At 37.3% G+C, this 24,130-nt stretch overlaps 1 protein-coding gene across 27 annotated transcripts in view; it reads right to left on the bottom strand.

Annotated features, from left to right (window-relative positions):
* Positions 1-24,130, bottom strand: part of NSD1 (nuclear receptor binding SET domain protein 1) — a 149,251-nt gene that overhangs the window by 35,072 nt on the left and 90,049 nt on the right. For all 27 annotated transcript variants that reach the window (XM_055551115.1, XM_055551084.1, XM_055551118.1 and 24 more), the window contains 7 exons: positions 23,001-23,125; positions 20,261-20,531; positions 19,078-19,187; positions 11,503-11,578; positions 9,096-9,214; positions 8,011-8,154; positions 4,967-5,090 (listed from right to left, as the gene is read on the bottom strand). In XM_055551115.1, coding sequence (XP_055407090.1) covers positions 4,967-5,090; positions 8,011-8,154; positions 9,096-9,214; positions 11,503-11,578; positions 19,078-19,187; positions 20,261-20,531; positions 23,001-23,125 — 969 coding nt within the window. The remainder of the gene's footprint in view (positions 1-4,966; positions 5,091-8,010; positions 8,155-9,095; positions 9,215-11,502; positions 11,579-19,077; positions 19,188-20,260; positions 20,532-23,000; positions 23,126-24,130) is intronic.

The raw sequence follows: 24,130 nt of genomic DNA, 5'->3' as shown, positions 1-24,130 counted from the left end.
GCAGATGAACAAATTAAAAAGATACATTAAGGATATATCAACCAAATTTAGAATATGGAAAACTTAGCAGACAAAGGCACTGTTCCAAGAAATAAAGAATACTAAAAATGGGTGAGGGGCCCCTGAAATATGTGCAGGTATTTGGATCCAGCTATAAGGTTCGTCATGTAGGGGTGACAGGTAAGGTATGGTTTAGCACAGGTGCAACAGGGAAAGCACAGGTGCATACTAAGCACTTAAAATGGGACTAGTCCAAACTGAGATGTGTAGTCAGTGTCAATACACACTGGAGCTTGAAGACCTGGCAAGCAAAAAAGAATGGAAAAAATTTCAGTCGTTTTCATATTGACACATTATTGACTGAAGACAATGTAACACCATGAGCATTACCTTCTGCAAAAATTCCCCAGTCAATAATGTGTTAATTATATGCAGATACATTTTTAATATACTGGCCTAAATAAAACATATACTTCTCTTGTGGAAAAAAAAATCAGGTGAGGGGAATGGTACTGTTGTAGACTAAGAGAAATTCAAGAGATGAATTTTTTTTTTTTATCAAAAAATACAATACAGGGACCTTATTTGGATCTCGATTCAAAACACTATAGAACAATATATTCAAAGACAAAATGGGAAAATCTGAAAGTGGGACTGAGTAGCTGAAGACACACAGGAGTTACTGTTTATACTGGATATTATTTAAGTTTAAAAAAATATGCTAGTTACATATATTTTGAGTAAAATGAGGCCAAACGTTGTAATTACTGAAGCTAAGTGATGAGTACATTCAATCTTTTATACCTTTATTCTTTTACAGTTTTCTCTCTACTTCTGTGTATGTCTGAGGAATTCTGTAATAAAAAATGTAAGACAGGAAAAAAAAAATCTACCTCTCTCTGAGAAGCAGCATAATATAAGGGAAACAGCCCAGGTTTGAGAGGCAAGACAGACTTGAACATGAAGCCTGCTTTTGGCACTTGCTGGAAATAGGAACATATTAAAATTACCCACTTAAAATCTTTATTAATAGTGATATCACCCAATTAATAATGATTTTATGAAAAAAATCTTAAATAAGTATTTGAAAAGAAGCTATCTACTTGCCTGATGTGGAATAACTGGCAGCCAATACTGAAGTGGAGTAACCTAAGTTATGGTGTGTTCATCCTACTACAGGAAAACAGGGTGAGCCAAGTAAGAAATGACTCCTTTATGCTTACTCTATTCACCTTTACTAAAACTAGGGTAAAATTTTCTTCATTCAAAAATAATAACCTTGGATTTCCCTATGGTCCAGTGGTTAAGAATGTGCCTGCCAATGCAAGAGACATGGATTCGATCCCTAGTCTGTAAGATTCCACATAATGCAGGCCAACTAAGCCTGTGCTCTAGAGCCAGAGAGCTGCAACTGCTGAAGCCCACAAGCCGGAGAGTCCGAGCTCTACATACAGTAAGAGGAATCATGGCACGGAGAAGCCCATGCACTACACCCAGACGCCCATTCGCAGCAACCAGAGAAAGCCTACATGCAGCAACGAAGATCTAGCACAGCCAATAATAAATAAATAAATAAAACATCTCTCTTACCTCACATAATACATAAAAAACTTAATTCAACATAGACTATAGACCTAAATGTGAAACCTAAAATTATAAAACTTTTCAGAACAAAATCTTTTCAACACTGTGTTTAGCAAGATTTCTTAACCAAAAAAAGAAAAAAGATGTAATCAATTAAAACAAAAATTTCATAAACTAACCTCAACATTAAAGAAAAAACCAAACCCAATTTTAAAAAAGCTTTGAGCATTCTTTCTTCCTCAAGACAGAAAACTAAGCACATAAAAAAATGTGCAATATCATCCATCATGAAATGCATACTAAAACCACAGTGAAATACCACTACTCATCTGTCAAATAGCTAAATTAAAAAAACTGACACTACCAAGTGTTGACGAAGATATGGCAGAATTAAAACTCTCACACATTGCTGATGTGAAGCAAAATGGTACAAGGACTGAATGTTTCTTAAAAAGTAAAGCTGACCATATAAACCACCATTCTGCTCTTAGATAAATATACAACAAAATGCATCCATTCAAAGGATACACAGTTCTTTGTTTAAAATAGCCTGACTTAAGATCTATCCAAAGGTACATCAATAGATGAGTGGATAAACAAACTGCTATATCCAAACAATGGAACACCACTGGCAATAAAAAGGAATGAATTCTCAATACCTACAACAGTGTTGTTGACTCTCAAGATAACTACAACAGAGGGATGGTTTCAAAGGCGTGTACACACACACACACACACACACACACACACACACACACACACGAAAAACTTATCTAAATGTACACTTTGTGTAGTTTACTATACACCAATTAAACCTCAATAACACTATTTTAAGAAAGAATGAATTACCGATACATACATCAACACACATGAGTCTCATTATGGTGAGCTGGACACAAACTCTAAAAAAACGTAAATCTAATGTGCTTTGAACAGAAAGCAGATCACTGTTTAACCTGAAATTGATGATGGGGGTGAAGGGGTGAGGTGCAAAAAGACTGACTGGATCTGATCACATGGAAAGTTTCTGGCATCATGGCAATGTTCTAAATCTTCACTGTGGTCATGGTCGCATGGGTGTATACATTTTATCAAACCTATCAAAACATGTATTTAAAAGAAGCACATTTTATAGTAGGCAAATTGAACTTATATAAAGATGATTTTTAGCTAGCATATGATCCTGAAATCCCATTCCTGGGCATTCTCCAGAGAAAAACAAGGTTCAAAAGGACACATGAACCCCAGTGTTCACTGCAGCACTGTTTACAAGTCGAGATATGGAATCAACCTAAATATCTATAGACAAACAGATAAAGAAGATGTGGTACCTCTATAAAATGGAATATTGCTCAACCATTAAAAAAGAATGAAACACTGCCATTTGCAGCAACATGGATGGACCTAGAGACTGTCACACTGAGTAAACGAAGTCAGATAGAGACAAACAAATACAGTATGATAGTGTTTATACAGAGAATCTTAAAAAAAAAAAATACAAGTGAATTTATTTACAAAACAGACTCATAGACTTAAGAGAAAAAACTTATGGTTACCAGCAGGGTAGGGATAATTAGAGAGTTTGAGATAGACATGTATAGTGTACAATATCTGAAATACATAACCAACAAGGACCTACTGTATAGTATAGGGAGCTCTGCTCAATACTTGTAACAACCTAAATGGGAAAAGAATTTTTAAAAAATAGATACAAGTGAATCACTGTGCTGTACACCTGAAACTAATACAACATTGTTAGTCAACTACACTCCAATATAAAATGGAAAGTTAAAACAAAATTAGGAAAAAAAAAAAAAAAAAGATCTTTCTAACAAGATAAGGATAACAGAGATATGCACATACCTAAAATTTGTTTCTAAATTTCATTTACAGGGCTAGATGGCACCGTATGGCACAAAATGATCAAAAGCCCAACTATGCAGAGGGCCAAATTACCCCACAACTATCTTGTCTTCCAACTTTTGTTCCTATACTGCTGAAAGTGGTGGCAGAAAGATGAAACAACTCAATCTGACATAGCCATCTACTTACAGACACCAGTTAATTCTGTCTCTTATTTTCCACAAGGGCTAGTCTAAACCTATATTCTTTCCTTCAAGTTACAAAGTTACAAAACCTTCCCCACCACTCCCACCATGTCAAGGAAAATGTCTGTCTTCCTCATAATTACATGGTACATTCCTCTTTAATCTTTTCATCTCTTCAAGACTATCCTCTCCTGTCTCTGTGACTGTACTCCATCAATAATTTCCCCTCCTATTATGGAAATTTATTTCCCTACACAATTCTCAACCTTCATTCTACTAAAGATGTTCCTCCTCCTAACCCTAAAACATCCTACCTTCAGCTCCTTTTCTCAATGAAGTTAAGTTTCTGTAATACACAGTGTACACTGCTACCCATTCATCTTTCAGTCTGGTTCAGTAAGGCACTCTTGCTTCCAAAAACAGATCTCCTTTTCATTCCAGAACCTCCTTGGTCTATCTGACACGTCTGCCTCTCTACGGATATATTTTTTTGACTAGTTCCTCAGTAGCCACATTTAAGTGGGTATCCCCAGGTACTATTATTAGGCCTCTTCTCATACTACAGATGCTTTCTATTTGCATGACATCATGCACACCTACAGTTTTAATGACTTATAAGATCTTTATTATCAGCCCTATTTTCTTACTATTTTCATACTGTAACATCTCATAATGATGAAAAAAGAGCCATCTCTTTAGCACAGCTGTGGGGTCTCATCTAACCACTCCTAGTTACTGACCCGATATATATATCTTGTAACTCTCACAAAACAGCTTTCTCATTTTTTTGTTAAACAATTTGTGCACTTTGTTAATTATACATTAATAAAATTGTTTAAGTTTACAAATAATCATGAAGTGAATACATTTCTTACCAGTCAGATCAAGAAACATAAAATATCAGTAACCCAGAAGTCCTCCTCATCACTACCTATGCCTCGCCTCCTCCCTAAAATACCTAGAACTCCAAACATATTGAACTATGTTATCTATTCCCCAAATAGTTTACATGTTATTTACTGGACCTTCCATCCTTCTCCTCCACAGACCAATTTCTATTTCTCTCTTAAAGCCAAACTCAGACACCTTCTTCCCTGGCACTATGCATCTTCATCACACAGCACTTTAATGTTCACAACACTGTTTGCATTACGTTGTGCTACACATTCATTATTCACTTTAAGTTCTTTGGAGGGCAAAGACCACAGAGCACCTATCTCTGTGTCTGCAGGAATTAGTTAAGTATTACCACAAAAAAGTGTCTCTAATAAACAATTTTTTCCTAAAAAACTTAAAGCTCAAAACTTCCCTGGAAGAAGACCTATCTACTTTACCTGTGCGACATTCATTGCAGATAAACTTTCCTCTGGGCATTTCAGTTAATCCAAGGCACTCCAAGTGGAAAGCCCCACAGCACTGAGCCTCACATAATAGCAGCTCACCCAGTTTCTCACAGTTCTGTTAGGAAAAAGAAAACAGATCTGTCTATAGAGAAAGGTTTTAAAAATCCCAAGCAGAAAGTCTTCATTAAAGCAAAAATTAAGAAGCAGCTCTGGCAGAAACAAAAAATACCACCATTCATTCAGCTAGTATTTAATTACCTCCGTTATGCCAGGAACAACAAGGTCCTGGCTCCCATCATTCTTACATTCTAAGGATACGAAGATACAAGTAAATGAATAAACAAAACTATCAGAAAATAAGTATCTGGGTAGAATTCAAATAGCAAATTTGGACTAAGTGGTTAGGATTGGCCTCTTAGACTGGCCTCTGAATGGTAAGTCAGCCATGTAATATGAAGAGACCAAAATGACAGAAAGTACAGAAAGCCCACAGATAGGAAAAACCATTGCATGCTTATGAATCACAAAGTCAACATCATTGGACAAAAGCAAACAAAAGTTAGAAGTGGTAGAAATGAGAAAAAGACAAACAAGAGCCTGGCTGTGTGGTCTTATAGATTATTGCACAGAGTTTCAGATTTTATTATAATTACAAAGGTGTGTCATTATAATGAGAGCTATACCAAGGGAAGGTTGAAGTTAGGTATTTATCTAAGCACAGGTCCCTATGACTACATGAAAAATTAATTGAAGGGGGGAAGCAGAGATAATCAAAGAGGCTACTGCAATCATTCAAGCAAGAAATACTGCCCAGTTGGATTGGGGTCACAACAGTCCAGAAGGGTTCTGGTTGACATGTGAACAACCCTTGAGATACATCAAGAACCTTATGTGAGAGATCACCTTTCTAAATTAATCTCATCTAAAACAGGGTGTGAATGATGATAGAATCTTAGGAAATAAAAATCTGACTTTGTTGCTTTGAAAACTTTTAAAGAGTTATTAAAATTCTGGAAATTCCCAATATTTGTTACACCTTTAAATATTTTCCCCCATAGTGATTTTCCACTTGTTTCCCTATAGTAATATCAGCAGAAAAATGCTAAAAATGAAAAAAGTCTTATACTTATTTTGTAAGACAAGAAAAAGGGAAAGATGGCTAGGCAAGTCTAATATTTTCAAGAACCTAAAGAAACAGAACAGGTCTTGGCCACCTAACATCAAAGTTTAAATAAGCAAGTAAGGAGAAAAGCTTTGGGAATAAAGGGCTAGAGACAGCCAGGAATTAAAAGGGGGACCGCAAAAGATCCTGAGCCAGTATCACGTTTGGCCCTCCCATCATCTACTATTCATACAAATCCACCTTCATCACTCAAACAGGAAAAATTCAAGTATACTATGTACTGAAGAACAGATTTTTCAAATTAACCAGATATTACAGACTAATCCTTTAATTGGGATGACCATGTAATTCATCTTTCCAATTGGGACACCAGAACATGAAAGAAAGTGCTGTCAATAAATAAATTATACAAGCACAGCAGACTGAAACAAAGACTGATCCAAACAAACCAAGACCACAGGGTCATGATACCTTATATTATATGACAATTTTGGTGGGCTTAAGTCTCTGAGGACTAACACCACGAGCAGGACTGAATATAATCAACAAGAGACAAACTGAGTTGAAATTATATTGGCCATAATAATAATATTTTATACCTGGAGTAATTTTATTTTTTAGAAGTTTCAATTAGGAAAAAAGACACTAATATTTTCAACTTTCTATATGCAAGTTTTAATGCATTGCAAGGGTAAATTAAGACTGTGAAAGGAGAATATATTACCAAAGCATCCATTTAATTGACTCTATTCCCAAGTAAGATAAAGGCATTTGACATTATAGCATCACATTTCACAGAAAAGCAAGACAACATAGCAGTTAAGGCTCAAACCCAGGCAATATGGGTTTGAATCCTGGCTTCACAAAGTGACTACAAGCAAGCTATTTAACACCCGGTGCCTCAATTTCCTTATACAGTGTATTAAAAAGCAAAGACATCACTTTGCCAACAAAGGTCCATATAGTCAAAGCTATGGTCTTTCCAGTAGTCATGTACGGATGTGAGAGCTGGACCATAAAGAAGGCTGAGCACTAATGAATTGATGCTTTTGAATTATGGTGCCAGAGAAGACTCTTGAGAGTCCCTTGGACTTCAAGGACTCAATCCTACAAAAAATCTATCCTGAAAATTCACTGGAAGTAGACGCTGAAGCTCCAATACTGTGACCATTTGATGTGAAGAGCTGACTCACTGGAAAAGACCCTGATGCTGGGAAAGACTGAAGGCAAAAAGAGAAGAGGGCGGCAGAGGAAGAGATGGTTGGATGGCATCACTGACTCAATGGACGTGAATTTGAGCAAACTCTGGGAGACAGTGAAGGATACTGCGGTCTGTATGCTACAGTTGATGGGGTTGGAAATAGTCGGAGATGGCGTGGCAACTGAACGACAAAAATGACGATAATAAAATCTTATGAGATTGTTATGATACCTAAATGATGCAGTATTCAAAAAGTGAATGTAAAAACACTTAACATATAACAAAAACACTGTATGCTTATTAAACAGAAATACAAACTGTAGGTTCGCTAAAGTAGTAGTAACTACTTAAGCAAACAAAACAAAACAGACCAAGAAGATCTCAAAGTGACAATTCTCCTTGAAAAATTCCCTAGAAACCCAAAGATTCTTACACCATGAGTGAGCAAAATTACCTCTGGCTGAGCAACCACAGATTCTCTGCCACCTCAGATCTAACTTTATGTTATCTACCCAGGGACAACACTATTTTACTTCTCTTTTTGTGGGGAGAGAGCAGAGTTAAAGCCTTAAAGAAGATAAGTAATTCCACTGGAATCATCGCAGAAAATTTTTATTCTAACCATGACTAAGTCATCAAGAGATGGGAGACAACGATTTCTCTTAAAAGATAACCATGCAATCAAAATGCAAGTTGGCAAACATTCTCTACCTGACAGACATTCTCCTTGAGTGCGGCTCCACCTCCTCGTTCCCCCTGCAGCTTTTTAGATGCAGGCATTCCATGGTCGTTTTCTACACCCTCCTCAACAGTCTCCTTGGGGCTTGCAGCTGTCCTGTGTGTCATCAGTTCTCCCTTGCAGAGAAAAAAATAACATCCCACATCTGTATTATTGATGTCTCCGCCATCTGACCCCCTCCCTCTGGGCTGCTATTTGTCTATCCATTAAGCACTTACAGATGTTCAGCCAATCACGCGGGCGGACTGCATGCAATGTTAGTTCTAACCCTGCTGTGATTGGGCGGGTAGTGGGCGCCTCATGCCCTGCCACTAACTGCTCTGAGGCTGTTCCACTGGAACTTTTTGAGCTGTTCCATTTTAAGGTTTCACTAAGGGAGAGAAAACATTCTTAAGTTTATTTGATTACTTTTTTGTCCTTCCAAGATCAGTATTTCCTAAATAATGCCCACCTTGGGCATTCTATTCATATTGTCCTGGAAAGAAATGCTCTGCACCATAATGTGTGATGCTGACCTGACTTGTTCTAATTCTCTCTTAACCTGAATTGGAAAGTGAGGGATAGCATCAATGACTTCAGTGATGCTCTGTAAGGAAATGGCTTTAAACTTGTTTCCTAAGTCACCGTTTACAAACATTACTCTAAATTAAGTAGTTGGCAGTTTCAATATATAAGCAAATGAGTTTTTCCCTTAACTGTAGCAGTCTCAACGTTTAAAGGGCAATATCCAAGTTCATTTGGATCATGTATTTTCTTGGTATTGGTGCTCTCTGGTTTTAGAACAATTTTACTTCATGATGAAACAAATTATGTATTTCATCTGACATTTAGAGCATGAGGTGTGATCTTTTAAAAAGGTCATGCCCACAGGTACCATATGTGTTTTGATTTACTTCTACTAGAATCAGGTTCTCCTTTTCTCCAGTATTCCTTATCACTACTAACAGTTTCAATAGAATACTATTTTCAGGTAAACTCAAGGGAAAGAGGGGTGTGGACTCTACTGTGAAAAGAAGCTTCACTATGGAAGGTCAAAAGATGAAGAACTGAGTAATACCTCAGAGTTTGGAGTTTCTTTTGATGAGATGTCATTTTTCACTTTTTTACAATGCACCTTGGCTGTAGCATGCCTCTGTCGTTTTCGCTTCCTTGGTTTATCAAACAGCTTGGTGGTGCCTAGGATAGGACAACAGGTGTTACCTGATGGCTGATAATGTACATGTCTAAGAACTTCTAACCTCGACTAAAGATATCTCCTAGAATTATGGAATGTCAAGAGTGAAAACCAACCTTAATTTTAATTCTCTGACTTTGTAGATGAGGAAAACAGGGGAAGAGAAAAAAAAAAGAGACTTACCCATTAGTATATATGTAGTTGGGGAAATGGCTATACACATACATATATATGTATGTATGAAGTGAAGTTGCACAGTCGTGTCTGACTCTTTGCGACCCCATGGACTGTAGCCTACCAGGTTCCCCATCCATTGGATTTTCCAGGCAAGAATACTGGAGTGGGTTGCCATTTCCTTCTCCAGAGGATCTTCCTGACCCAGGGATCGAACCTGGGTCTCCCACATTGTAGGCAGACGCTTTAGCATCTGAGGTACAGCGAAGTATGTATGTATGGGTGTATATATATGTTCTGTTTCATACAGATTAAACAGTAAATGTATAGATTATTAAAGCAATTTCATTTTATATGATTGATATGAAAGACGTTCTAATTCCAGAAAGGACTTAAATATCATTCAGATAGGGAGGAAATGCATTTAGTAGTCAGGTAACGATAACTAAAACCAGGCCTCCAAGATTAAAGACAATAAAGTATATCACTCTCTGAGTTAAGGATTAAGATAAAAAATTGAAATACATAAGATGCGGCTTACAGGAGGAGAGAAGAACACCTCCCTACCCCAAACAATACATCTATCAGCCAAAAGGATATATTCATGCAGTGGTATTATACCCTTGACCATCCAACAGGATAAAATAAATGCCTAGTCTGACATATTTAGAAAATGGTCTAGACTCTCCTTCAATTTATATTCTACATATTTCAACTTTCTGTTATAGAAACATTAGGAGGACTCTAAAGAGGTATTTTGTAAAATGTTCCTGGATATTTAGGCTAGATACCAACGTGAAGGTTGGACTTTGGAAGACTGCTTTAGGGTTCTCTTCTTGAACTGCCTGATCGAGATGGAGAAGCTCTGCTATCAAAGCAGCTGTCAGACTAGACTAAAAAGGAAGAGTCAATATGGTAGCAGAATAAAGATTCAAATTTCTCACAATGAAAACACTTAGATGAAACTTACAAAGGATTACGTACGGGCAGTAGGTTTTACAAAAAGCTGAAGTACAAGTGTATATGGAAAGAGCAGATATCATTTTGAAAGTACTTTTTGTTTTAAATCAAACAAATTTACCACCCTATATTATAGCTGCATACAGGGTTAAAATAAGTTAATATACTGCTAAACTTACTTGCTGAAAAACTTAATAATCACAGATCACATTTACAGAAGTGTACACTGACGACCACAAAAACTACAATCTCCCCATAATACCTTTTGCTGATAGACCATATCTGATGCACTGTGCTCAAATATAGGCTAATATTTCAGGGATGACACATTAATACATGGCACTGGCAGACAACATGATCAAAGGGGTAGAAAGAATTCGAATGGAGAAAAAAGAAAATACAGAGTGGATAACGAGACAGTAGTGTGGCAATAACTTTGGTCAGATTTGAATATCCCAACTCTGCCAGCCTCTTTCATCTTCATGTTTCTTCTACAAATAGGGATAATATAGATAATATCCCAATTCTTGTAATGCTTTAGACTGATTAATGGTAACAGTCCTTAAGCAAAGAACCTGGTAGATACTACAACTATTATTTCATCTGTTATTGAATGAAGCACTATCAATTCTTCCTGTGAGCAGAAACAAGGTGACCAAACAGAAGTTCCAGGAAATAGATTTAAATTTAATCCAGAAGATTCCCAAGGCCTTAGGATGCAACTATAATAGACTAGGCTCAAATGTTTAAATTCTTCTCTGACCAAGGTCACGGGTGTGATAAAAGAATATAAGACTATGAAAGATTTAAGGTGATTTGCAATTTCCCCTTAACTCAAATTCTCTATTTCTATTCTACAGAAATAAAAACTGAATCAAAGCCAAGAAAGTAATGAATGATGCAGTATAGAGAATTATCTAATAAGAATAGGAACTGATTTTTCTCTGCTATTCCTAACATTTCCTTAATGCTAATATAATTCTAATAACATTTAACTAATTTCAACATAAAGATGGAAATGAATCAATACAATTTCCTAGTGTTATTTGAAGCACATATTGAGCAAACAAGTCTTAGAACTTGCAATCTCACTGTTCTCATTAGCCGACTTCACAGTTATTTCTGTAATACACTTTTTAAATCTCAAGATACTCACCTCCACCAAACTCTTTAGAACGAGGTGCAGCACATGATTCATTAATGTCATTCTCCAAGTGACCAGCTTCATAACACTGTAAATAAGTAAAATGCATCATGTTTTACACAGGAGTAGAAATTAAATCTTTTACATTATGTGCCAAAAGTGGGACTGCCTATTGACATAGATATAGAATCTTAGCTATTTTGGACAATTAAAGGAACAGTACAATAATAAAGAAACTTTGAGAGTAAAAGCATCAGATTTTTTTAATGCTCTAAAACTCAGGAACATCACATGGGGCAGACAGGCACTGGCTGGGCGGGACACACACACAGGACACTGGTGTACTCAGAGATTTCCAGTGTATAGAGCATATGCAGAACACTGTTCTCATTGAAGTGGGAGTGAAAAAGTATGTACTCATATACCCACCAGCTCAATTCTATTCCACGCCACCCTTTTTTAAAAATCTACCTTCCTAATATTATACTTACGGCCACTGGATTTTACAGACTTATTTACTTGGTGAAATCTAAACATTAAGTTTGTATCATGGAAAGTCCTTCTAATTCAAGTTGCTGTACATTAAGAAATATAAATTAAAACAACACAGAAACTAAAAACAAAACACTTAAAATATTGTGAATTCCCTGGCAGTCTAGCAGTTGGGACTCCACGCTTTCACTGCCAAGGGGCCCTGGTTGGGAAACTATTAATAGGATTCCGCAAGCCATGCAGCATGGCCAAAAAAAAAAAAAAAAAAGCCAACCTTAAACATCAAGAATAATTTACTATGCATTTTATTCCCCTACTACTAATGCCTGTATCAATTAGTTCTATTCCAAGAAAATGTCTTCTCCTACAAGAATAATGTTTTTCATCATGACTGTAAAAATTTAGTGGCCACAAAAGCAAATTTAACAGATGCTATTCTTGCTATGAAGTTCCCAGAGTTTTAGGTCAAATCATAAAATGCAGCGGTGAATTTCTGAATGCTTCTTATATACATTAATAAACTATAAGAATATAACTTTGTCATGTTCAGTGTACATCAGTCTTATAAAGTCAAATAAAATCAAAGAGCTAATGTTAGGTATCTAGTTAAAAGGAACAAAACACCAATAGAGAAACACACAAAATAGATTACATAATTTAAAGAAAATTACCATTTATATTACTTTGATAACTAATTTATACTTCGTTGTTTAACACTAACCCAAAAGTTGTGGGACAAAAAAAATCAAAATGTTCCCAAAACTACAGTCAGAGAACAATACAGAAAATATTCTCATGACTGATATCAACAACTTTGTTAAGTTAAAATAGAAATAACAAGGTACATACACACAAATCACACTATGTGAATAAAAAATCCATCTGCTCTGCTTGTAATAAAAAAGACCACAGAACTCTGTAAGTGCCTTAGAGAGTACATGAAAGATTCCATTAATTTATTTTATGTGTAGCCTGGTGTGGATATGTATTAAGTCAGTGCACTCTTAAGGTACCAATACTGCAATAGACTACCTCTTTCTCTGAGCCACCGACTGATCCATTTATAGGAAAGATGTGGCCTGCCTGTTAAGCCATGACGTAGTCCCAAGATTGAGCTGAATCATGGTTTCAACCTGATGGTTTCAAAATACAGTTTGGAGTAGCCAGGAATTTAACCGTGAAGTTGACTAGGTCAGACAGTAGAATTGACTTAGAGGTCACTTTTCTCCAGAGTCTGGGTCTAGCCATCACCAACAATTCTAGTTTTCACTTGTTCTAGCAACAAACCTGATTCCCATCTCCCTACCAAAAAAACTAAAAATTCAACAGTGACAGGGTCATTAATTATATTTAATGCTTAAAGAAACCAAAAATATGAAAAATAATTGGATAGCAATAGAGATTTTTAACTAATGGTACTAAAACAATTGGATATGCACTTCAAAACTCCATCTCAAAAAATGAAGATCTACCCTGGAGAAAGAAATGGCAACCCACTCCAGTATTCCTGCCTGGGAAATCCCAAGGAGAGAGGAGTCTGGTGGGCTACAGTCCATGGTGTTGCAAAGAGTTGGACATGACTTAGGGACTAAACAACAACAGCTTCAAACAAAATGACCTCATGGGCTTCACTTCCCAAGTGGGATTTTTGGATGTTAAGGGTCAGCTACCTGCTGACCCTGTGTGAGTGGCTTGTACCTCCTCATTCAACAGGTTATCATCTGCATATTTTTTTTTTTTTTGGGGTTTTCAAACTCTTTTTTTAATTAATTTTTTAATTGAAGTATAGTTGATTTACAAATGTTGTATTAATTTCAGGTATATAGCAAAGTGATTCAGTTGTATATAACAAACTTTTTTCAGAATCTTTTCCCTTATAGGTTATTAGTAATACAAAATATTGAGTTGAGTTCCCTGTGCTATACAGTAGGTCCTTGTTGGCTATCTATTTTATATATGGTAGTGTGTATATGTTAATCGCAAACTCCTAATTTATCCCTCCCCCTCCTTTCCCCCTTGGTAACTATAAGTTTATTTTCTTTGTCTCTGCGTCTGTTTGTTTTTTATATGTTCATTTGTATCATTTTTTTTAGATTGCACATATAAGTGATAGCATATGATATTTGTCTTTCTCTTGTTTACTTCACTTAGTATCATCATCTCTAAGTCCAAGCATGCTGCTGCAAATGGCATTGTTTCATTCTATAATCTGCAGTTTTCATTCAACACACTAGCTCCGGCTTCTCAATACACCTGCAGGAGCTCAGGCAAAACAATGCAGACACTTTTTGGTGTGGGGCTGAGAGAATCAAAGTGGACCCTGGGGTCTGAGTTAAAGTGACCACTGACCCAGATAAGGACTCTTCTATGTTGCTGGTCAATGGAGGTCCCAGGATCCCCTTCATTCTTATTCAAACTATAGAGATGAATCCCCGAACCTTCCCCTGCGACCATGTGTATGAGTATGAGTGAGTGAAGGAATGAGTGTATGACATCAGAAGAAGATGACTGTCTTAGCCTCTCAGAGCAGGACATGCTCAACTCAGGTAGAAGAATCTGAAAAAGACCGTGTCCCGGCGGATTCATTTCAATGTATGGCAAAACCAATGCAATATTGTAAAGTAAAGTAAATAAATAAATAAATAAATAAAACTAAAAGAAAAAGAAAAAAAGACTGGGTTCCCATTTTGATCATTGATGGCACCCGCTCTGCCTTCCTTGGAACTGGACAAGCCTGAAGCCCTACTACAATGGAACCTCCAACTTTTATCGGTCTTTCTCTCTGGACAAGACATTGAAGAGCATGGGGGCTACCGATTTTCCTGGGACTTCCCCCGGATCTCCTAAGAGGCCTGTTGACCCAGAGGACAGCACCAAGCATGCCCAGGAGCAGGGGTACCTTCAGGAAGACCAGGGGCAGGAAGTGGATGCTGCCCAGCAGGGACCTGTGGGGGAACACGGTGACAGGAAATGAGTTGCTCCAGGCCCCCTCCTCCCAGCTCTCTGGGTACCTGGGTCCTGGTTCCAATAACCTACGTGAGGGTCAGCCTGGGACCCTACGGTAACAATGGACTTCACTCCCCCAGACTCTCCTTCATTTCTCACTGTTCTTACCCTTGCTGCTCTACTGAGCAGGAAAGGACTAGTGTCCTCATAAGAAGAGCTTAGAACATAGACACACAAAGGGGAAACCACGTGATGCCACGGGGAGGAAGACAGACGTCTACAAGCTACGGAGAGAGACCTTAGAAGAAAGGGATTCTGCTGAAACCTTGATCCCAGACTCTGGCCTCCAGAGTTGTGCAAAAATTAATGTTGTGTAAGCTGCCTGGCCTGTGTTGCTTTGTCATGGCAGCCAAATTAATACAAGTATTATCCCTTATTCTTCACTCTTCACAGAAATCTACTGAATAAAGTCATTATCAATTATTTTTTTTAAAAAATGAAGATCTACACATAAAATCAAAATCATAAAATCCCTCAAGAAATCATAACAAGTACATCTTTGTGTTGATGTGGTAAGCAAAGATTTCTTAAAATAAACACAAAATATGAATCATAAAAAAAAAACTTTAAAAATTCCTTTTCACGAAAGATACAACATAAAAATGAACAGGCAACCATCAGACTGGGAAAAAATATTTACAGTATATATACCTGACAACAGACTCATATTCCAAATACAAAAAGTACTCCTAAAAAGGCAACTATAAAAAAGCTGAACAGCCCAACCAAAAATACGTGTGCTTGAATAGTTGTTATGGTCAGTAAGCACATAATAAGGGGCTCAAAATCATTAGTCACTAGAGAATACAAATTAAAACCATAATTAGGTATCATTTCATATCCACTACAATGGCTAAACTTTAAAAAGACCAGTAAACAAAATGCTGTTAAAGATGTGGAGCAACTAGAACTCTGATATACTGCTGGTGGGAATGTGAAGTTGTACAAGCACTTTGGAGAAGTGTTTGGTATTTTCTTTAAAAGGAAAACATTTATGAGCCAGCATTCCCAACCCTAAGTATTTACAACACCAAGAAAAATGAAAATATGTGTATACAAAAAGACTCTGAGTATATTCATATCAGCCTTATGATTAATAGCCCCAAAATGAAAACACAAATGTTGCCTCAACAGGAAAAAAGACAAGCAAACTGTACTTGAACTACTACCCAGCAATAAAAGGAAATGAACTACTGAAATAGCAACTTTGTAGATGGATCTCAAATAAGTGTGTTGAATAAAAGTTGCCAGCTAACAAAAACAAAACAAAATATATGACATTTAAGAACAAGCAAAACTGGATTTCCCTGATGGTCTGGTGGTTAAGAATCTGCCTGCTAATATAGGGGACACAAGTTCGATCCCTGCTCCAGAAAGATTCCACAGACCACGAGTCAATGAGGCCCATTTGCGACAACTATTGAGGCTGTAATCTGCAACTCTGGAAGTCCATGCATTCGAGAGCCCATATTCTGCAACAAGAGAAGCCATCACAAGAGGCCTGCACACCACAACCAGAGAAAGCCCACCTGCAGCAATGACGACCCAGAGCAACCAAAACTTTAAGAAAGAACAAGCAAAACTAATCTATGGTAACAGAAGTTAGAAAGTTTTGCCTCTGGAAGAGATGAGAATGGATAATTAATGAAAGGGGGCACAAGAGAACTTCTGGGGGTAGTGGATTTATATAGAATACTTAGTTTGGCTGGTACTTACATGGTATATTCAACTGTCTATCAATTGACATCAAACAATTAAGATCTGTGCATTTTATTGGTGTAAATTAAATCTCAAGAGTTCTGGGACACATTCGCCTATTAAAATTAAGTGTATCAACTATATCAGCATCCAAGGTGGAACAGCGGTAAAAAGAATCCACCAGGAAATGCAGAAGAACACTGGTTTGATCCTTGGGTCAGGAAGATCCCCTGGAGTAGAAAATGGCAACCCACTCCAGTATTCTTGCCTGGGAAATCCAATGAACAGAAGAGCCTGGCAGGCTACAGTCCATAGGGTCACAAAGAGAAGGACACAACTGAGCAAGTAAGCACACACACACACACACATCAACTAAACCATGTGTTTTCTGCCCCCTGGAGTAGAAGTGAGGACTCTTTTAACCACTGGACAGCCAAGGAAGTTCCAACTAAATCATGCTTTTTATCCTCTTAAATTTCAGATTAGAAACCTACTTTGGACAGAGAAAGGTTACACAGATTAACTTTTTTAAAATACAATTTTAAAGGTCTCCATTTACAGTTATTATAAAACAAATTAACACTATTTTTTAAGTAACACAGTCTCAAAACCTCAAAACCGAGGATTCGAATTTCATCTTATTTCTTCAAATCATTAACTTAGGTATGTCAATTATAGCTCCATAGAGCTTCCCAGATGGCAGCAGTGGTAAAGAACCTGCCTGTCAAGGTAGGAGATGTAAGAGACACAGGTTCAATTCCTGGGTCGGGAAGACTGACCCCCTGGAGAAGGAAATGGTAACCCATTCCAGTATTCCTGCTTGGAGAATCCCATGGACAGAGGAACCTGGTAGGCTGCACTGCATAGGGTCACATAGAGTTGGACATGACTGAAGCAACTTAGCACAAAATGGGAGGAGGGGATCATTCACTTAACTCGCCTGAATTCTTACTTGCTTTTGATATTTGCAGTGCCGCACTTCTAGCAGTAAGACAACAGGCCTCCCATGACTCACCTATTAAATCTATCATCTGACTGCAAAAGTCACTTCCATGCTCAACTGAATCCCAGTTTCCCTGGCCCTTTTCCAACAATCTTGCAAAGTGGCTATGATTTGAATAATACAAGTCAGGAGAGAAAACACTGCAGGAGATGTTCTCAGCCTTACTAGAGTATAAGGAACAACAAGAGGTAGTGAGTTGGAGACATACTGTCACTGAAGGTTGCACAAACTGCAGAGAAAATGCAGAGGGCAGGAGATGAACCTAAGAAAAACTGATAAGTCCATGTCACATAAGATTGCTTTGAGAATAAAAACTAAAGTACATAAAATGACTTTTTAAAATAATATATTAATAAAAAAACAAATAAACTTTACATTTACTGGTGGGTGACTAACAAAAACAAGGGGACTTAATATAGGATTAAAGATTAGAAGTTTGCCACGGCTAAGAAAAGAATTCCAGAAACTCAATTTATTTATGACTTGATTACAATCTTGTATTTTTTCTTTATGGAAAAAGAATTTCTAAAAACATGAAATCTGGCAGTTTCCCTGGTGGTCCAGTGGTTAAGAATCTCCTTGCAGTGCAGGGAATGCGAGTTTGATTTCTGGTCAGAGAACTAAGATCCTACATGCCACAGAGCAATGGACGCCATAAGCATTGAGCCCAAGCGCAAACACTCGAGAGTCTGTCCACCATAATGAAAGATCCTGTGCGCCATAACTATTGTAAGACCCAATGCAACCAAATAAATATATATATATATTTAAAAACAGGAAATCTGTGCATCCTACAACTGAAACTTTAACATATACTTTTTCCTCAAATACAAAAAGAACAGGATATATCCTAAGAAATCAATATCCAGTTATCATCCGTTATAGAATCAGAAAATAATTTTCTATTTCTAACTACTATAGAATTATGCCTTCTTGGCTAATGGGAACCAAGTTCACAAAACTGAAGGTGAAATGTTTCTGCCTGGAATATAGTTGAACAGGGTCTTTTCTGAGGTATTACGCAGCAGACAGTGAATGCAATGGCATTAACTTACAGTGGCTTGTAGAGACAGAAGTGAAGTAGAAATCAGGTAAGAGGTTTTGAGCCCAGAAAAGAGATTACAACAAATGCAAACTTTACTCAAGTGTAAAGGCTTTTTTCATTTTCATTTGAAAAGAAAATCTAAAACCAACAGGTACATATGTCCATACAAATGCAAAATGGTCCCTTAATGTAGAATCACTCAGATCAACCATATATATTCTGACATTCTAGAATTTCTATGTACATGTGCATTGATGTTATAGGTATTACTAAAAGATTTGTTTTTAAAATCCCCTATTTCCTGGATGCAACCCTATTTTAGAATTGACTAAAATTAACATACCTTTTTAGTAAGGCCAAGATCCCCTTTCTTGGGCATAAATCCAGGGTCTAAATCATTGGATTCAAGAAGTTTCTTAGTTGGTTTTCTCTGACGCTTACTTTCATAATTTCCTGAAATGCATGTATCTTTTCATTAGATGATTTAGAAACTGGGCACAAGCTGATTTTTTAAAAAACCTATATATCATGCAAAAATTAGTCATCCTATTTTTTTGTTTTTCTCATGATATTCTGGGAAGAGACGGGGTAAAAATTTATTTATTCTAAAATACTAGTTAATGTAAAACAAAATAAGAAAATAGTTCTGAATATAGACACAAACTAATGTGAGGCTGTTCTTATGTCAACGTGTGTGTATATACACAAATGAACTAAGGGAGAAATCGAAAGGGCAGAACTGCCTTTAGAGCAATCAACTGGTGGTTAAAAAAAAAAAAAAAAAAAGGAGAAGTGAATTCAACAGAGCCAGAATTCTGGGCATAAATGGACCAAGAGCAGAACTTTTGTTCAATTCCTAAATAAGTAGAGACACTTATTTACTTTATAGGACTGCTCTTAAGAATTATATAAAACAGCCAAATAACAGTTTGGCACATAATGGGGAATGAACTGCTGACCGTCTTTATTATTCTTTTTGATTCTGTCTTATTTGATTCTGCACAACTGGACACCTTTCTAAAGAATAACATCACAAGCAATTCTTGGGAATTTAAGAAAGTTACATGCAAAATTTTCCTTGGCTGACTACAATACTCAATAGTCAGTATTAAAAAAAGTATAAAATTAAAAACAACTTCCCAAGTAACACAAAGATTGGTAAAATCAGTATCTAAAGTATAATTTTTATGTGTTTATTCAACTAGTATGCAGTGCTCTTCCCCAAAATCCTAGTCTGAGTGCTGATTCACACTGTGGTTGATCAACAATTATGAAGAGCAGTAACAGTATAAGGTGCCTAGCTTTTTTTGTTTGTTTGTTTGTTTTTAATATGTCTTCCTGACAGTACACCACCAATTTATGATCAGTAGCTGTATCCATTAGCCAATACTATAAGAATTTCCCAGGATCAAAATGGATAGTTTGTCGTACACAGATATACCACTGGCTTTCCATCGAAATATACTAAAATCTCCTGCGTCCTCCAAGTATACCCACTTACATACTGAGACCCATCCCCATCTTACCTGGTGGTTTAACTAGCAATTCCTCAGACTCAAGGGCAGGCCGTGGAGAGACTTCCGGAGCCACAGGTACAGATAAGGTCAGCTGTGGCAACTCAGCATGTCCACCTCCAAGTTCTGACTGAGCCAAGGGCCCTTCCAAAAATGGAGCCTCCCTTTCAAGAACTGGAGGCTCTTCTTTGGTTGAAATCAAAGAATTCTCATCCACCTGTTTGTTCTGAGCACTAGATCGACATCGGGCTAAAAGGCTTTCCTCTTCACAGCGGGAACTTACCTAAGAACAAAAGATAAACGGGCAATCCATAGGCCAAAAGTGTTGTGATTTAAGTGTTAAAAAGAATAATGCACTTATAAAGGAATGAAATCCTGACACATGCTACAAATGGGAGAAACCTGAAGACATAACACTAACTGAGATGAGCAGACACAAAAGGACAAATATTGTATGAGGTGAATTCTGTAAATAGGAAAATTCACAGGACAAAAAAAATAGAATGGTGGTTGCCAGGGGTTAAAGGAAGGGGGAAGTGGAAACATTTTAACAGGTACTGAGTTTCAGTTTGGGATCATGAAAAAGTTCCAAAGACAATGATGGCATACTTAATGCCACAGAATTTTACACTTAAAAAATGGTCAGGGACTTCCCTGGTGGCACAGTTGGATAAGAATCTGCCAGTGCAGGAGACACAGGTTCAATCCCAGGTCTGGGAAGATTCCACATGACACAGAGCAACTAAGCCCGCCGACAACACTACTGAGCCTGTGTTTTCGAAGCCGCACACTGCACTACTGAGGCTGGCACGCCTAGAGCCTACGCTGCACGACACAAGCTACCACAATGAGAAGCCTGTGCACCACAACGAAGCGCACCCACTACGTGCCACAACTAGAGAAAGCCCACATGTAGCAAAGAAGAGCCAGCATAGCCAAGAACAAAAATAGGCAAAAACTGGGAGGAAAAAAGGTTAAAATGATCAATTTTATGTTATATGTATATATTTCACTGTAATTTTAAAGGGTAAAAACGTCATTGACAGATACAACAAAAACGACAAAATGATCTCAGGAACGACAGAATGATCTCGGTTCGTTTCCAAAGCACATCATACAACATCACAGAGACTGAGAAACACTAAAGCTATAAAAATCCATTAAGGCCATAGTGATGATCTTAAAAAAGACAAAAAAGATTCTCTAAACTTAAAGTGTTAGTTTCTCTGCCGTGTCCGACTCTTTGAGACCCCATAGACTGTAGCCCGCTAGGCTCCTGTCCATGTAATTCTCCTGGCAAAGATACTGGAGTGGGTTGGCCATTTCCTTCTCCAAAAGATTCCCTAATGTGTCATCAATAAAAGCAGCTAATAATAAACTTCCAACATTGAACTGATACATTAATGGGAAAGAAACATACCCATTTCTATACTATAAAATGAGATTGCCAGATAATATAAGCAGAAGAGATAATAAAATCTGAAAGTCTTCATTTTATAACCTCAAATGAAATTATTGATATAGACAAGGAATTATAATTGATTTAAAAAATCAGGGAAATAGCTGATGGGAAACACGATATTCTGTTGGAGTCAAATTAATTATACATGTAGTGTTGCTTGATCAAAAGAGGTGAAGCATAACTCAAACCAGAGACATCAGTTAATCACCATTTTGAGCTAGTGGAGGTTAAATACTTTCCAATGTCATGCAACAGCTATGATGTAATCTAGCCAAAATGTTTAACTTGAATCTATCAAAATATTAGTTAAAACTACCACTTAACAGGGAACCTAGAAGCAAATTGAGAAGGCAGATACTCTTAATACGTCACTCTCATCACTTACATAGGGTCATGAAAGCGGGCGACTGTCCTGGATTTAAAGCGATTAAAGAAATACAACAATAAGATATAAAGTGTAGCCCTGGACTGGATCTTGTTTCAGATAAATTAAATGTAAAGGTTAGGAAATAACTGGAGAAATCTGAATAAGGATTTGTTATTAGATTTTTAGAGGTGCGTATTACCTAGGGAAACAGAGTCAAAATATCTCTTCTGCTGCTACTGCTGCTAAGTCGCTTCAGTCGTGTCCGACTCTGTGTGACCCCACAGACGGCAGCCCACCAGGCTCCCCCGTCCCTGGGATTCTCTAGGCAAGAACACTGGAGTGGGTTGCCATTTCCTTCTCCAATGCATGAAAGTGAAAAGAGAAAGTGAAGTCACTCAGTCGTGTCCGACTCTTCGTGACCCCATGGACTGCAGCCTACCAGGCTCCTCTGTCCATGGGATTTTCCAGGCAAGAGTACTGGAGTGGGGTGCCATTGCCTTCTCTGCAAAATATCTCCTAATTACTTTAAAATATTTTGAGTTTCAAGCAATTCAAGTGAAAAATAAAGCAAATAGGTACTGTAACATTTGTTGACAGAATCAGGCTCAAGCTATTATTTTTATATTATTTGTATTATTTTTTACTAAATATATTATCACAGTAATACTACTAAATCATTAAAATCATTTCAAAAGCAAAAGGGGAAAATATACATACACACACTATATACACATAGTATGTAGAATCATTTATACCTTTTCTGTATATGCTAAATACTATGCCAGAAACTGGAAATAAAAAACTACAAAACAAGATTCCAGTTAACAAAACTATTGTCCAGTTAAGATGAAACATGATATTGAAGGCAAAATTGCAGTATCCTAAAAGGACTGATAAAACATTGTTGAAATGTTGGAATATACCTTGTGCACCTGTTCCTGTGTCTTCTTTTGTTTTTTCTTAGGAGCAAATATCTGATCATATTCTTCTGTATATTCCAGAAGCCACTTGCTTGGCTTCCTAAGGCGTTTCTTCTCTGATCGCACAGCTAAAAGAAGAGGCACAAGTTCAGTATTAAACAAAAAGTTAGAGAGAAACCCAATGTTTTCATTATAACCATCTCTGCATTCCCAAAGGAAGAGAAATAGGAAATTCACAAAAAACACCATGATTTAAGCTCCAGGAGGGTAAAAATGATTTGCTATGGTTTATCTTATGCAAAAATTGGGAGGAAGGAAGACCTTTGTTGTTCTATCCACAAACAGCCCACCGAATCTTAAGGAAATTAAACTGAAACTAGTCCTATAGCAGCTTCCCTGGTGACTCAGATGGTAAAGAATCCATCTGCAATGCGGGAGACCTGGGTTTCATCCCTGGGTCAGGAAGACCCCCTGGAGGAGGGCATGCCCACCCACTCCAGCATGCTTGCCTGGAGAATCCCAGGGACAGAGGAGCCTGCCAGGCTGCAGTCCATGGGGTCGCAGAGAGTCAGACATGACTGAGCAACTAGGCACAGCAGAGCACAAAGCGTCCTACAGCAACAGAGCTAATAATACAATATAGATTCTAAATCAGGCAAGTTCATAAAGAACACCACGTAGCATCTCTCTTAAGGGGATTCCTAGGTAGTTCAATGGTAAAGAATCTGCCTGCCAAAGCAAGAGACATGGGTTTGATCCCTGGGTTGGGAAGATCCCCTAGAGAAGGAAGTGGCAACCCACTCCAGTGTTCTTGCCTGGGAAATCCCATGGACAGAGGAGCCTGGTGGGCTATAGTTCATAGAGCTGCAGAAGAATCACCCAACTTAGTGACTAAACAACAACTTCTCGCTGGATTATGCAGAATATTAGATGAATATCCAGATAGAATATTTACCCAATCAGTACTGCAACATGAATTTCAAAACCATTTCACACGTACTTTCTATCACGGTTGTGATGAGTTTCACTTTAGAAACATCAAAAAAATAGTTATCCGTATACCATTAAATGTATGCCAATATAACATTTTAAAATGTATGGCATGTACCCCAACAGAAAAGATATAGAATTCT

The sequence above is a fragment of the Bubalus kerabau genome, chromosome 1 (assembly GCF_029407905.1).
Source record: "Bubalus kerabau isolate K-KA32 ecotype Philippines breed swamp buffalo chromosome 1, PCC_UOA_SB_1v2, whole genome shotgun sequence".
Classification (NCBI taxonomy): Eukaryota; Metazoa; Chordata; class Mammalia; order Artiodactyla; family Bovidae; genus Bubalus; species Bubalus kerabau.
The sequence above is the reverse complement of the archived record's forward strand: the minus strand, read 5'-3'. Positions and strand labels throughout refer to the sequence as shown.